Here is a 16,102-nt window from a genome sequence, read left to right as displayed (position 1 = left end):
TAATGTTGAGAGACTCAAATGACGTCGAACCTGCATAAAGGACACTCAAATTTCTGAAATTTGATTTATCAGAAAAGCCTAAAAAGATGACATTTGAGATCACTTTCCATCACCACTCTCCAGCAATCTTGGGATTTGTTTTGACTCCATCCTACCCTTTGATTACCATATCAATCCGTCATGGCAACATGTTAAAAGTTAAGAAAATAGACTTCGACTCATCAGCCATTCAGCAGCTTTCCGTGTAACATAGACAATAAGATAATAATCGAATGTTTCTAACACATTACGGTGCCCAGAAAATGTATTCAGTTTTTCGGCAAACATGTTCTGCGACCTGTGAGAATTCATTTCACACCTCCGCACACAGGAGGTACTGAGTGCCATTGCTTTAACCACAGCAAAGAGGGCTTAAGTAGGACAATGTGTGAGAAACACAGACTTGTGCATTTACTGTCGGTAAGGAAGGTTATTTATGGTATTTTTCTGTTTTTTAAGTGTTTCGTCCTGACTACATGTTGAGGGGTGAAGCTCTTATCAAATAAAGAAAATTCTAATTGTAACACAAAGAGGTGAACATTTAACTATTTCTTTACTGCGCTGGATGAAAATATAGTTTGTGGGACATTAGAAGCTGGACTGGTTGAACTTCTGGCAGAAGCAAGGTTGTATCTGTCTCTCCGTCTAAAAAGTCTGTTTAACGTGTTTTAGCAACTGGACTTTTGTAAGGAATTCATATGTGCTACTGTTTTAGACAAATATTAGGACTAAAGCTATGGAGGGAAAGCTGAGTCAGTTGTCATATGTTTTGTTTTGTAGTGACATTTTTATCAGTATTTTATAAAATCTTTTTTTTCTGCTGTCTATTTCTAAATTTGCTTTCTTAAAAATGAATTGTCAAGATCTCAGATGATAGTTTTTCTTAAAGTTAAAATGTATCTCTGTGACGAAAATGCATTGAAAGGTATGAAGCTACCACCTTTTATGCCTAGTTTTTTTTTCTCAATTGAAATCTCATTTCTCTGCATTAAATATTTATTTATAGTAGCAAGTCAACCTCTTTATTACATTGGAGTCTTATTTTACAGCTCAAATATAGTTTAATCACTGAGCTAGGCCTGCAAAATAGTCTTTGTATTGACAGCCCATCAGACAACAGTATCTTTTAAATTTAAAATATGCTTTTCTAGCAGAGATGTTTTGAAGATGCTTAAAAGAAGTGTAAAATATTGATTATTGGTGCTGGGCAATAAAAAAATAACCCCAGCAAGGTTAAGTAATGTTGATACTGAGTAAAACTTTTTAAATGGATTGTAATCATTTAAGAGCTCTAAATGTTGCAAATTACTTTCCAAAAGGCATTGAAGTTGTCAGGGGGTGTTTCTGTTTTAGAGCTCCATCTTAAGCTTTCCTCCACATCTGTGTTTTTTTTTTTTTCCTTATCACATAACCAAAGTAAGTTCCTGTTCTTTTTTAGCCACACCCATAAAGCATAAAATGTTTGTTCCAGCAGCACCACCTCCTCAAATGACAGGTTCAAAACATAAGCCAATATACCAAACCTGCAGAATCCACTGAAAGGCCAAGCAATCATGCCTGAATCTCAGACCAGCGTTGCCCCAACCTACCGTGGTTGGTCTATTTTCAACATTATATGCTGCTGTTGGCCCCTTGGAGCTTGTGCACTTTATTACTCTCGCAAGGTAGGTCATCTTTCAACAGTATTAAAATTAATTTCGCTCAAACATTTGTCCTTTTTTTTTACCTCTACCTTTAAAAAAAATATTTACATTTTATGTAGTATCTTTTATACTATACGTTTCTCACAGATGATGGAACATCTGCTTTATTGTAGTCATAAGTCATACAGTTTTTATGAATGCCAATGCATTAATGATTTTGTATCTGAATGTGACACGACTGTTGCAAATAGCAAAGATTTCAGCATTATTTTTTTGATCTCATCTTCATTGATGCAACTGTCCATGAATATGTAAGTGATTGTGATCACTGTTGATTCTAAGGCAAAATCTGCAAATGAAGCTGGAGACACTGTCGCAGCTCAGGACGCATCTAAAACAGCAATGATCCTGAATATCCTCTCCCTCATCTGTGGACTCATTCTCATCCCATTCGTCATCTATCACTACAGCCAAAATCAGAAGCATCCCTGATTTGTCACTGCAAAAATATCTTCTTCTTCTTCTCCTCCTCCACCGGCAGTTGAAAATAAATGACTGATCTTATCTACATCTGTCAACCTGAATGCTGTCAAAAATATTCTTTGGTACATTGTTTCACCCTCAATTGTAAAATCATTTGTTGACACAGAATACAGCATCGTTTAACTTTGTCCGGTGCTGGTTGCAAATAAAGAAAACTTGAAACGCTGTCGAGTTGTGCGACTTTTGTTTTTTAGGTTCTCTTTGAAGCATGGGGTTATTGGGAAAAGTCAGCTGAAATAAAACCAGGATTCAACTAATAAATAAATATACACAGTTCCTCCAAAATGCATTTTCCTTCTTGAAGATGTGCTCTTTTTTCTTTGTTGTCAAACTTAATTTTTGTATTTTATTTTATTTATTTATTTATTTATTTTCAAATAATCAAACTAACTGTAATAAGACAGGGAAAATCTGAGTGAACAAAAAAAAGAGTTTAAAAAAAAAATTAATTAAAAGGGAAATAAACCTGATAAATTGTGAATAAATTGTGAAGCTGATTTCCATCCTGAGTACATGCCCATGTTTTTTTTTTTTTTTTTTTTTTTAACAAGCCAGTGGAACAAATAACCTGAATAGGACTTGTTTGACAAAACAAAAATACCTTACGAAGCAGCACGTCTTGGCCAAATTAAAAGAAATTAATGTGGAACAATGTCTTCCAGCCAGGATTAATTTCCAAAACATTATCAAGACTTTCATTTTAACAAAACGCCACAGGAGACTCAGCTGAAGTGGAGGATGTATCAAAAACAGCCAAGAAACTAAACTTCTCCTGCTTCTTACTTTCTTTACTCACAAGCTGGGCAACAGCAGAATTACAATGGAATAAATTAGTGGAGTTCCCTCTATTCATTTATTTTTACATATTTTGCAATATCGGTGAAGGAGGTGAAGGAGGTGAATCCGTTTTTTACAGATTTATTGAGGGTTAGAATTACAATTCAACTCAGTTTTTTTCATACCAGTGTAAAACAAGAATAACTTGTTCTGTTTGTATATTCCAAATGTATTACTTACATATATATATTAACCTGGTTTAACACATTCCTATCATTACAGCATTTAAATGTACAAACGGGTTCTCTTCACTGAGAACTGCAGAGTGTTCTGTAAAGTTTTACTCCAAACCCACATGCTAGAAACAAAATTAATAAATAAATAGATGTACTTAATCTTGTCAAGCATTCAGCAACATTCAGCAGTTTTGCGTGTAAATTAACGGTAATAATAATAATATATACTTCTAAATAATACACAAACACGAAAAATGTTGCATAGTTGCAGCCTGTGAGGAGTTGATTCACACTTCTTCCCCCAAGAGTTACAGAGAAGCAAGAAAAAAATGCTTTTAACCACAACTAAGACGATTTAAATAGAGCAACGCTCGTATGGAAAAAAATGACTCATGCATTTGCTTTCAGAAATGTACAGTATTCAACAATGGCTTGCTATCACTGACATACTATAAGCTTTTATTTGAACTCCAAATGTATACATGAGCCCTTTTTAAGAAGAAATTGTGGACGTTTTGTCCTATTTTTTTTATTTAGCTGAATCTATTGAAGTATGTTGTAGATTTTCTTGAGCCCAGGACCTTCTTGCTACCTCAGTGCTACCAACTGCGCCACTGTGCAGCCCAGGATCCAAATTTTTATTTTGTTCTGGTTGCTTTTTATTCACTTGAATTGAGGATCTTGACTTTCAAAACCAAACATGTTTTTGTTGTTGTTGTTTTTTCAAGCTTAGATTCCTGATTGCACAAAAGTGAGGAAATTACACAATCATTGACATAAATTTATGTATTGTTAAATTAAATTTTTGGAAAAAGAGAGAGTCATCTTTACACAAAACTGAAAACCCAGAAGTTTTGAGTATTATCTGATAGTGATAGGAATCAAACCTTTTATTTTGTTCATATGGCCTCCATCTGAACTCATCTGTTGATCTTTACTTTTATCAGTCTCTTGACGTAGTGCAGGGTCTATGCAAGTATATTAGATAATGATGGTTGTTGGTTCAGCCACTCTGCTCCTCCTGTGGCTCTTTGGCTTCAGAGCTTCTCTCTCTCAGAAATCCTCCAAGATGTGATAACAGAGATGCTTCTCTGTGTTTCACCAGCATTTTCTCTACCTCCTGTTTGGACAAACACAAATCAACCAACACACAACACATGGAAAAAGGAACTGGTCAGACTTAAAAGTCTTTAAATTCACATTTAGACTGCCAGTAAGCAGATTATGCCTTTAGTTTCATACAGAGAGGGAATTCACAGTTCTTACATCTTCGGACAGTAGTCCTCTGCTTGGTTTATGAAGCCTATGAAGCAGTGAGACAGCATGGGGGTCTGACAGCGCCTCCTTTAGGTCACCCTGCTCCTGAAACCCAACGCACAAGCTTGGGTCCAGTCCAGAACGGATGCTCAGTCGGGCCTGAAAGAGCTCTTGCAAACAGTCCTGTAGAGTCTGGCAGGAAGTGAACAAAAAAAAATTAAACAAATGCTCTTTTGAAAGCACTTACAGCTTCAACCTTCAGTTATATAGCAATTAAAATACCAGCGTAATATAGATTTCTTCAGATTTTATAGATCTGTAGTCACCTTGAAGAAAAGTCTCTGGAAGGCCGGACTAAAGTCGGCGCTCATGTCTTTGGTTTTAATGTGTGAGAGACAGTGAAGGAGCATCAGAGAGAAACCACCGACACACTGCAGCCTCTGACGGCGGACAAAGAGCGTCTCCTCTGCTTCCTGTGCATATATGCAAAATAAAGTTGGTCATGAATCACTTAATCATCTTGCAGATGGACTGAAATGCAACATGCATGACCCATTACTGACAATAATTTCAGTGGACTGTGTTTTGTTATATTTAAAATAAGGATTCGGTGAATAATATTAACTGTTTTATGACAGTCAGAAAACTTTAAGGCCTGCAGTCCTTGGTGGTGTAAGCTGCACGCTGGAGCAGTTTGAACGTTGAAGCCGATTCTGAAACTAACCACAGAACACACAAGCTGGATCAATAAAAGTTACAGCGCCACCACAGGTTTTATTTACAAGAAATCTGCTTGGTTTGGCCTCATTACTTCAGCTCTCTGTTCTCATGAAAAAAAAAAATATATATATTTCTAAAAAATTGAAAAAAGTTGAGCAAGTGAAAGTGCTGTTGTTTATTTCCAGTTTTAGTACAAGTTTTGTGAAATATTAGCAATAAGGCTATTTTTCTTAAAACTATTTGGTGAGATGAGTTTGCTGCCAGTCCAGCTCAGTAACACCATGTGGTCACTGAATCATCACACTGTGTAAACTTCACTCTGAACTTTAAGCAGCGTAGATCGTGTGACCCCTCCACTCCCAAAAAAACCCCCAATAACTGGACGTAATTCTGGATTGTTTACCTTTTTTCAGGTGTCACCTGTGTAAATGTTTTACAGCTAGGAGCTGCTGCTCTTTAGATCAAGACGGGTGAGTGGAAATCGAAAGTCTTTGAGATGCAGTCTGAGGTTGAAAGAGAGAGCTGAAAAGAGCTGCGTGTATTTTGGAGAGATTTCAAATATAGACGCTGCAGCTACGTGATCATTTGCATGTAATTTTGCTGAAGGCGAGAGAAGAAGGTGCTGGTATAAAGCAGACCTGGCTTTGATAACTTTGGTAATAAATAAAGCTCACAACGAATTCTATTTCAACCGTTTATTTTTCCAAACTATGGGACAATTTGTAGTAAATTGTGTAGTTTAAGACTTTTTTTTTTTTTCAAACTAGAGTGATGATGCTGGTCCAGTCAGGAAGCAGCAAAGCTATCACAAATAAATAAATCTTGGCATATGCACCGTCATAAAGCAGTACTTTACCTGATAAAAGAAAGAGTTCCTGAAGGCGTTGTTTACGTAGTTGTTGCTGGGAAGACTCACAGCTATCTGAAGTGAAACAGCTGGAGTCTGCAACAAAGGAAGAAAAACTCGAAGGTGTTTTCATTTATCTGAGGTTTTATAGAGACTAACAAGGTAAAAGTGCATGTCATTATTTGCACTTTGAAAGGACATACACAAAAATGATTAATAAATGGAATATTCTATGACTTTCTCACAGCCTGAATTAAAAGAAAAAGCTAAATACCAACAATTGTGCTTCAAAGCTTATAAGGTTCATGTTTCCAGTCAGAGTGACAGCTGAGCACCAACCAGTTTTAGATTATGCAGAGTGTCAATCAGGAATAATCCATGCTGGTAGACCAGAAACTCTCTGGGGTTTAGGACTGAAAGGTCCAAAGGGATCAGCTCTCCTTCGCATTCCCACTGGGCATCGAGGAGATCCACAAAACCGCTTCCTCTGCCTGAAATTAATCAAAATGAAATTATGTAAATTGTGTTCTTTTTTTATTTCTCCAGATGGTAGTTTGATTCCATGCTGCAGTGGATGTCAACTAAAACAGAAGGTATTTACACATTTGACCAAACATCTCCAGTGTTTATGGATGAAAATTTCTGCACTCACTGCTAAGTTCGTGTCCAAGTAAACCAGCCTTCCCAGCCCAGGCCTTCAGCCGAAGCTCCAAGTCCCTTAAGAACAGGGAGAGAGGAGAGACCTCCACCAGCCTCTTCCACTGCTCCTCTGAGGGGCACAAATAAGTTCATGAGGTGTCTAGACCATAAATGCGTCCTGTGTTTTGATGTACTGTTAGTAAATGTAATGTTTCGGACTAAAATGTGGTCCTAATGAGACTCTTACTTATATTACAAGGAATACCTGGAGTAGTAATGACGGCTGCGTGTGTAAACCGACCAGGGTCCTTCGTCTGCTGACTCTCTGTAAAGAAACAAGGACCGTCATGTGGATAGTTCCTGGGTTTAGGTGAACGTGCACGACAGAAAAAACACAAACAGCAAAAATCTGAGCGTAGATAAATTTAATAACCCTAAATCTGTGACAGATGACTCTTTAGATCATATTTATGCTGAAACTGAGGTGAGGATTGACTGTTTTCTTCCATCCATGTATCAACAGTATCTGGAAAATACCATTTGAAAGTCGGAGACGAGAGCCAAGAAGCTTTTCAGCTTGTGTCACTTAAAATGGTCGAGGGCTGAGATATTTCCAAGGTCATAATCAGAAAAATTGTAAATGGTAAGGAATAAGCCACAACAACCCAGCATTTATTTACACTTGATAGTGCTGAAATGTAAAGCCAGGTGCACCTAATGAGAAATTCATTACTTTAAAGAAGTTTTTCCCTTTTTAGACACCAGACATTTAATTTGAAGTAATCCTAACTGTTGAAGTGAGACTGACCATTGATTGGAAACATTACAAGAGCTTTAAGAGGCCTTTAGAAAGGACAACCTCGTGGCCTCTGAGTCTTGTAAGGGGCTTAGGAATGTCTCAAGATTATTTCGAATGAGTCGTTCCAATGTTTTGAATGACCTCCACTGGTTGTTCAAGCCTTACAACAGTCTGCTTTAAGTAATATTTTACTTACTTTATTAAATAAGTAAGTAAAGTATGATGCATTTAATTTCTGAGAAATTAAATGCATCATTTTTGCCACATCTTGTATGAATTTTGCAGTTTGTTTATGTCACTTTGGGCTCTGTGTTTCTGTGAATCCCTTCGGTTTGCGGTTCTGGTTATTTCAGTGTTTGCTCATGTTCTGTCACTGATTGTCGTCTGTTCTGCGTTTTCTGGTTTACTCGGCGACGACCGAGTAAACCAACCCCCCAGATCCCCGGCCGCCCTCAGTTGTTTCTCAGTTGATCAACAACTCACACCACGAGGACAAATAAGACGCTTCTGTTTCGGCATCTAAAACTTAAAGAGAGGAAGGTTTCATGCTGCTTCTAACCAGTGTTCACTGAATTCTGAGTTGTTTGTATGCTACCGCTATCTGGAACAGACTTAACAGTGGCTAACCACATTTTGCTGTACCACACATCATGCACGAACATCTACCACCTACAGAAAGAACTACCTACAGAGTGCACAACATTTTCCACAGGGGAGTTAGATGAGGGCAGCTGTCGTATCTCACCCTGCGAGCGAACGCCAGACAACGCAGTCTGTCGCTGAGAGCAGGTCTGGAGGATGCCGTCCTGGGATTCAGCAACATTTACAGGTTCTCTCAGTGACTGGGTTGAGTTCCCTTTGGACACACAAGGGAGACATTTACTCTGGAATCAAATGAAGGGATTCACTGTAAATTAGAGACAGAAATGTTAAATTCTGGGTGTCTGGTGCCCTTCGCCAATCATGAGCGAGAAAGCCTGGATGCCAGTTCATGGGGAATCACACCTAAAGTTGGTTTAACTGAGATTTCGTTATCTTGCACACACTTTAAGTGTTATCTTAAACATAAGTTCCAGGTTCCAGAGCAGAAGATAACACCATTTGGGCCATTTAGAGATAAAAGCAATATAGTAAACACTATATATCGTCACTGAAAGTACTTTGCCAACATCTACACATTCCCTACTTGTAATATTTGTGTCTGATAGTAAATATCAAGTGAGATGTTGTGTTTAGTCATTTGATTCTTAATCAGTCTTTTTATGGAATACTTTTTTTTTTAGGTTTTATTGGCTCTAGTAGCCTTTATTTGATAGTGAATTGACAGGAAAGTGGGTAATGAGAGATGGGGAAAGACATGCGGCAAAGATTGCCAGGCCGGGAATCAAACCTGCGACGGCCACATCCAGGATTAAGGCCTGGATGTGGTGACGCAGGAGCTGTGCGCAACTCCTGCGTCACCACAGCACACCCGTACTATTTTATTCATAATTGATTAATTTCTTGGACAGCTACTTTTTAACTGAGTGAAAATATGTTGAGGAGGTGCTGTTCTACCTGAGAGCAGTTTCCGGGTACTCTACCCATCTCTGGTCTAAGATCATTTATGTCTTATGGCATATTCAACCCAGAAGTGATAGACTGGTAATGTGACCGAAAGGAGCAACAAGAAGAAAACACATTCAAAATCAAAACGTAAATAGAATAATTAAAAATAATAATAATAATAATTATTATTATAAAAATATTTCATTTTGAGGGAAACATTATTGTAATCCGCAGAAAACTAGTCACAAATAGTGCAGATGAAACTCAAAATGAGAGTTTTTACTGATGTCTAAATGGTGTTTAAAAGTTGGGACTTTCAACGTCCTTTTTCTTTGGTTAAATTAGGACAGGATTTTTTTTTTTTATTAGTGTAACCATCTGGGCTGCATACAGGCAAAGCCGGACGTCACTGAAACACCTGGTGCCCAGTGATGAGAGGGAAGAGAGTGATAATAAAGTTTACTGGAAGTTGCTGACATCTGTTTCCAAAGCAAACTGATCCAACTGAATTTTTCCACTTCCTGATTTCAGATCCTTCCACACTCTGATCTGGTCCGTTCTCAGAACACATCAGAATCCAACAGCAACACATATCTACTGAAGTCCGTCTGAATTACATTCTCGACAATGTGAAACAGTTTGAACTTGCGAATAAGGACGTTGTTACGCAGCAGACTCCAACATTTAGAGTGCAAAATAGCTATAAGTTGACATGAAAATTAATTTCAGAAGTGATTTGAAAAGAATTAATCCTATCACAAAAATAATGACAAGTGATTTAAAAAAAATAACAAATGTTTAATGATGTCAAAGACTTTAAACACAAAGTTACACCAGTGGAAACATACAGACTGATGGTCGGATATTGTGAGAAGGGCCTGACTGCTGTAATCCCAATAAAGATTTTTGGTTATTGAGAAAGGTATAAAAGTTTTCAGCTGACCATTTTTGAATAAAATAGTTTTGTTTTTTTTCTAAATTGTTAATTTGTGGGATATTTATACTCGTTTTACATAGTTTTATCCTTTTAGAAATGCCTGTCTCCTTTTTGAGCAGAAACAAACCTCTTGGTTGTTTCAACGAGCGTGAACAGGTTCGGGCCTAACTAGAGCGAACAAAGGGCGTACCTTTCACCACTGGAACAGAGCTTGTCCACACTCTGGACGGGATCTCCAGGCAAAACTCCTGCTTTCTCGACGAGCCTAAGGCACGTCAGAAAACAGACGTAGACAGTAAACGACCTGTAAACCTTTTAGTTCCACGTGTAAAAGACCTGCACTGGTGTTTGGATGTGAGATGCGTGATGATGCAGTTGGCTGATGCTCCTGTACCGGAGATTTGCTGGTTGCAGATATTGGACAACAGGTTTGTTGAAAGTTTTTCTTCCAGGATCACATTCAGTCGTTCAAGCAGAGGTACGACCCTCTGTTGGAGCAGAGCCATCATGGTGACGTTTGGCTTATATTCACTGCATTGGATCAGGCCATAGTCTTTGTACCAAAACTGTCCACAAAGTACTGCCTATAAACAGCCAGACAGAAAAATGGGAACATTACAAGAGTTAACAATTGAAGCTGCACCTCAGTGATGAGTAATTGCATCTACAGAGATGCAATTAATCCATCTCCTGTATGTAATTTGTTACATACGATATTTAGCTTTTTTTTTTAAAAGAAAAACATATATCCAGTTGTCGATAACATGTCTTGTAAATCTTATGAGCACTTCTGTGTCTTCACCTGGGCTGTGTTGGCACGCAGCCGAGAAACAAGTCTGACAAAATGGAGCGACGTGAGAGCAGAATCCACCGCTGTCTGTGTGGAACAACACTGCTCCCATATTTCTCGGTGCCTCAGCTCTCTGTCCTGAAAACCCATTGATTTTATATTGTTAGTATTGTTTGATCAAAAAGTGCTGTTGTTGAGAACAAACCTAGACTTGCTGAAGCATTTTTTATAATTATTATTTCAGGCCAAAAAAAAAAAAAGGCCCCCGCCGTGATGTCAGAAATAAGCCTGGAAACAATTGTTCTTACCATCGCATGGAGGTTTGTAGACCAGTCTCCTGGCTGGGACGTCCACTTCTCATTGTCTTGTTGCAGCTGATCCATGCACACATCCAGCTTATCGAGACCAGACATAAGGGCCGAGTGCCAACCACACTGCTGGTCCCATTCCTCTTCATCGCCTACAATCAGGCATGAATATTCATACCTTATTGTGCTGCAATGCAAATCAAACACTGCAAAGTGGCATTATGCTTGGAAGTGATGTTACCGCACGAAAGGATGTGTAAGGCATGTGGCGGCAGGACCAGAGCCAGGAACGAGCGCTGAGCTGCTCTTCTCTGGACCTCAGTTTGTGCAGCATCCTGCAGCTCGACAGCTGCCTCCTTCAGCTGCTTCCCTGACCACTGGACCTGCAGGAATATATACAGACTATTCGCTCAAGCTCAAATAAAGCATACACACACACACACACACACATGCACATACATCCTCTTGTAAAGCTCAAAGAGCAAAGATGCAGTTAGTCATTTCTGCATTCTCTGTCAACATCTAGAATCTTGACATGAATACAGTTCTAAAAAAATCTATTTTATCCGTTTTTATTTCTACACATTCAAAAAGCTTGAAAAGTCTTGATTTGCTTCCTCTATGAAAGCACTATTCCTTACAAACAGCATAAAAACTCCCCCTGCTGACCTGATGAGAATTTGCATCTGTGACACTGAAGAGATGGTGGCATAAAGCCGAGTCCAGATCGATGAGGACGTCCTCCTCACGCTGCCTCTGCTGCTGCCAGTAAGAGTTTCTCACACACATTTCCCTCTGCAGCGCCTCCACCTGACACAGAGCAGGAGAAAAAGCAAGATCCAGATCAGTTATCTGCCTTATCGTCCATGTGACTTCATTTACTACATTATAACTTTTGATTTAGGGATTTGTGCACCTACTTGTACACTATCGGTTTGCTCCGCCGTCATCAGCCAGAATGAAGACGTCATAGGCACAATGTTTTTGCTGCACACGTCCAGCCTTGCTCCAACTACTGGGGCCAACAGCCCAGTCACTGGATCCACAGCCTGAGCTCCATAACGGATTGCCACCAAGCCTGTCGGGTGCAAGCACATGCTTGACTCGCTGATGTAAATATCTTGCATTATTCTAAAATGAAGAATTGCAAGTTCTTGTTATTATCAACATGCCTTTTCCTTTAGGGTCTTCCATGGTTCCTGCCAGAGGAATTGCACTCCCAGAGATGGGATCCCTCTGGCACCCAAGCACAGGAACACTCAGACCGGATCCCATAGGGTCAAGATACTCCATCCCCAGGAGAGCTGGCAGACACATATCTGAAGCCAGCAGAGGCATTTCGCCTGATTCATACCGCAAAGATGAGCAAATTAAATAAACTTAATGAAAAATAAAGATCATATAAAATCAGGTAAAAATAAGGCGGGACAAGATTCTTACTAAAAAGAAATTGTTGTTTTCTGAGACGCTTGCTAACTTCAGAACTTTATATCAACATTAAAAATCACATCTAGCAAAGAATAAGTAAAGATATTCTTTGTTCTCCATGGTATTTCTAGGCATTTCCCCATTAAAATGAAAAATAATGGTGTAAAGGTTAAATTTAGGCTCGTATGAGACAAACTGGTCACATGCTTAGGCCTGTAAAGGGTAGCTGTCTGTGATATGTAAAGGTCAAGTGAAAAGACTTTGGGTTAGAAAATGTGTGTTCTTAGGCTTCTGACTCTTAAATGTCAGACTTTTTGTCTGCACGTGTGTGCTCACTGCTCATTGGCCAGCTCTGTCTCAGTTTCAAAACAAATATGGTGGATAAGGTGACTGCTCCACTTTCACTGAGACAAGTTCAGAAAGTTTTTCAAGCTTTTCAAAGGTCAAATCGGCAGCCTCACTTCTATCAGACCGTCCCAGGACAGACACGTACACTCATATTGGACGATCCCTCATTAAATACTTAGAGCCCCCCTTGAAACCCCACTCATCTACTTTTCTTTGGCTGATCTTGTCAGGCGTCTGTATTTTGTTGCCTTTGTGTGGGTTTTTCACATTTTGCAATTGAAAAATAAGCCAGGAACTAAATATGCAACGGAGAGCAAAGCAACACCTTGAACAGAGAGAAAAAATGGTCCAAAATTTGTGTGTTTGTTTTTTTGCCACAAGGATTCCTTACCCAGTGTCCCACCGTCCTGCTGCAGGTGCAGAGTCCAGTCCAGCAGCATCTCAAACCGGGTCCACAGCTGCAGCCCACAGTGCAGACTCCTTTCCCAGGCCTGCTCGAGCTCCTTGCTCGCAGCTAGAAGATCGTCCAGTCGACCGCTTATGTTCTCGTTGCCCGGATGGCTCTGCATACTTTGTAGAGTCGGGTCTGAACCCCAGTCATCAGTTAGCGGTTTCAGGAGGTCCAGTGCTTTAAGCATCTCAGCCAGAACCTGAACCAATTAAAACATCTGTCGCTCAAGGTAATTTATTGCAAAGCAACTCTGCAAACGTACAGCTTTAGAGTCGCTGGTTTACTCTCAAAGTCTGTGCTTGTGTTATGTATTTATCACATGTTTCATAAAACATAGCTCACCAGGAAACGAGGAGGGAAAACGAAACACTTTCCTCACTGCTTGGTCGTTTCGTGTCTTGGTATCGTGACAAGTATTGCACAGCAAGTCATATTTTTACTGGAGTTTGGAGTTAATCAAGTACCTTGCTGTCTAATAATGCTTGATATCCTCCTACATGAGGCACCAGCTGTCCAGCTCTAATGGTGACTCCTCCTACTCTCACCATCTGCCCACTCAGAGGTTCGGTGAAGACCTCGCCGAGCAGCGCTCCACCTACTGGCTGTACATCTCCTAGAAGACAAGCAGAGCAAGTCCAAATGACAAAAGATCTGTAATTTAAGTAATAACAGACATCTAGCAATGCTCACCTGTCACCAGATCTAAATGGACCCCAACAGTGAGCACAATGTTCCCTGTCCTGGAGTCCAGCATGGGATAGCCAATTTGTATTGGCTGAGGCAGGCGGGAGAGTGGGCAGGTATGCAGCCTTCCCAGGGGGTAAACTAGTCCAGTCTGTGGGTGGATGGTCACTGCCAGGGTGGGTACGGGGACGCCTGTGTCTGGGTCTGCCGCGGGCATGCCTAGTTGTAACCTCTGACCTGGTTTTAGGCCTTTGAGACGAATGCAAGGCAGGGGCAACTCTGAGGGGCAGGAGGTGGGAAAAGGAAGAAATGGAAGGAGGGGGCTGTCCAACTTTCTGACATCACCTGATGCAGCGAAAAGCACACAAAGTATTTTTCACATTACAATCAAGGAAGACAGTTTACTCAGTTGGTGAGCTGAAAGGAAAATGAGAAATGGTTTCAAATGTTTTTTTAATGAATAAAAGTCAGAAAATTTTGACATACCTTTGTATTTACTCCCAGTAGTCACAACTTTTCTTAGAACCACTGTTCATTGAAAACATATGCATTTTACAATCAGCCTCTATCTGTTTTGTACATCTGGAAACTGAAATTTGAACCCCTTCTTCTTTGCAATAAAGCTTGAGCTTACTCAGACTGACATATGTGATTATAATTTTCAAGTAATGCCTTGATTTAATGACTGTCTTTATGACTTCTTGCCACTGTTCCAGTTCAGTTTATTGCATTTATACAAACCTAATCCACAAATATCATCTCAAGGCACCACTACATATACAAACAAGCCTATATAGTATATACAGAAACATAAAGCCAAATCGTTCCAATAACATGAACAAATAAAAAGTCAATGGCAGACATTCCAATTCAATCCTAGCTCACAATACTGTCACATCCAGATTATTACACCAATAACTCAGTGGATAGTATTGAGTAAGTGACCTTGCAGCAATTCCTGCTACTGAACAAGCATGTGGCGACAGTAGGCAGCCGACGGCATTAAGTTGTTAAATCCCTCATGTTGTTTTACCGTTCAAAACTTTTCCATTAGTCTTATCCCTGACCCCATGTTCCTTGATCTTTCTGCAGTCTGTTCTCCATCTCTAAAAACCTCGAAACATTCGTAGAACATCTGTATTTATACTGTAGACAAACACTCAGATGGGCTCTACCAATCATGCATCTCCTGAAGAATTCAATTTCACATTCAATAATTCAACTACTAAATGAAAGTATTAGCATTAATGGAAATGTCCAGGCATCCTACCACTGGAGAAGACAGTTTGGTGTCCCAGAGATTAATATACGTTGGTGTGTAATGTGTGTATCAACCTCCAAAAAAAGAAAAGCACAAGACCTTCTGAAGATCCTGGTGGTAAGAGAGTGTCATTATGGCCAGTAATATGGGCCGTGTACTTATACGGGCTAAAATTAATAACAAAGAGGCAATTTCTCCAAATTACTTAGAAAAAAAGCCAGACTCCACTTTGCAAAGGCACTCAAGGACAAAGCACCTATTTGTTAGAAACATGTCCTGGGCTTTAATGAAACTGAAATTGAAGTATTTGATCATAGTGTCCATCACAGAGAAAGCTTGAGAAAACCGTCCCAGCTGTGAAGTGTGGGAGTTGCTGCAAAGGAGACTGGTGCACTTCACAAAATAGACAGCATCACGGGGAAAGAACATTACATGCATATATTGAAGCAACATCTCAAATCTTTAGCCAAGAAGCTAAATCCTGGCTGAAGAATCTTGGGTAGAAATGGGTTTTCCTAAGAGTCAATGTGTTAAAAAGTGGTTTAAGGACAACAAAGTCAATGTTCTGGAGTTGTCTTCAAAAACACTGATCTCAGTCTCATAGAAAATGTGTGGGCAGGCCTGAAAGGTTTCCAGCAAACTACTGGGTGAAGCTTGTGGAAGAACACCCAGAAGATCTGACCCAAATCATACATTTTAAAAGGCAATTCTACCAAATACTGAACAATTCACATTGTATTTTAACTTCAAAATCTAAAAAAAAAAAAAAAAAAAAAAAAAAAAAAATTTTTTTAGCTTTCAAAAAAAATAGTTTTTTAGCTTTTTAAAAAGCCAAAATCATTGGGGA

At 39.3% G+C, this 16,102-nt stretch overlaps 1 protein-coding gene across 3 annotated transcripts in view; it reads right to left on the bottom strand.

The window, feature by feature from the left end:
* Window positions 1-4,099: 4,099 nt before the first annotated feature.
* The window catches only part of si:dkey-103g5.4 (uncharacterized), a 24,185-nt gene continuing 12,182 nt past the window's right edge, over window positions 4,100-16,102 (bottom strand). For 2 of the 3 annotated variants that reach the window (XM_015052466.1, XM_015052467.1), the window contains exons 16-34: window positions 14,001-14,339; window positions 13,775-13,923; window positions 13,251-13,509; window positions 12,256-12,426; window positions 12,004-12,161; window positions 11,753-11,893; window positions 11,325-11,466; window positions 11,084-11,235; window positions 10,788-10,913; window positions 10,380-10,569; window positions 10,176-10,250; window positions 8,246-8,356; window positions 6,967-7,026; window positions 6,715-6,831; window positions 6,402-6,553; window positions 6,072-6,158; window positions 4,822-4,968; window positions 4,505-4,687; window positions 4,100-4,358 (exon numbers count right to left, since the gene is read on the bottom strand). In XM_015052466.1, the coding sequence (XP_014907952.1) occupies window positions 4,242-4,358; window positions 4,505-4,687; window positions 4,822-4,968; window positions 6,072-6,158; window positions 6,402-6,553; window positions 6,715-6,831; window positions 6,967-7,026; window positions 8,246-8,356; window positions 10,176-10,250; window positions 10,380-10,569; window positions 10,788-10,913; window positions 11,084-11,235; window positions 11,325-11,466; window positions 11,753-11,893; window positions 12,004-12,161; window positions 12,256-12,426; window positions 13,251-13,509; window positions 13,775-13,923; window positions 14,001-14,339 (2,876 nt within the window). In that variant the 3' untranslated portion in view covers window positions 4,100-4,241. The remainder of the gene's footprint in view (window positions 4,359-4,504; window positions 4,688-4,821; window positions 4,969-6,071; window positions 6,159-6,401; window positions 6,554-6,714; window positions 6,832-6,966; window positions 7,027-8,245; window positions 8,357-10,175; window positions 10,251-10,379; window positions 10,570-10,787; window positions 10,914-11,083; window positions 11,236-11,324; window positions 11,467-11,752; window positions 11,894-12,003; window positions 12,162-12,255; window positions 12,427-13,250; window positions 13,510-13,774; window positions 13,924-14,000; window positions 14,340-16,102) is intronic. The other variant, XM_015052468.1, reaches the window with a different exon arrangement.

Source organism: Poecilia latipinna, unplaced genomic scaffold, assembly GCF_001443285.1.
Source record: "Poecilia latipinna isolate Pla-1442-1.1 unplaced genomic scaffold, P_latipinna-1.0 Scaffold1111, whole genome shotgun sequence".
Lineage (NCBI taxonomy): Eukaryota > Metazoa > Chordata > Actinopteri > Cyprinodontiformes > Poeciliidae > Poecilia > Poecilia latipinna.
The sequence above is the reverse complement of the archived record's forward strand: the minus strand, read 5'-3'. Positions and strand labels throughout refer to the sequence as shown.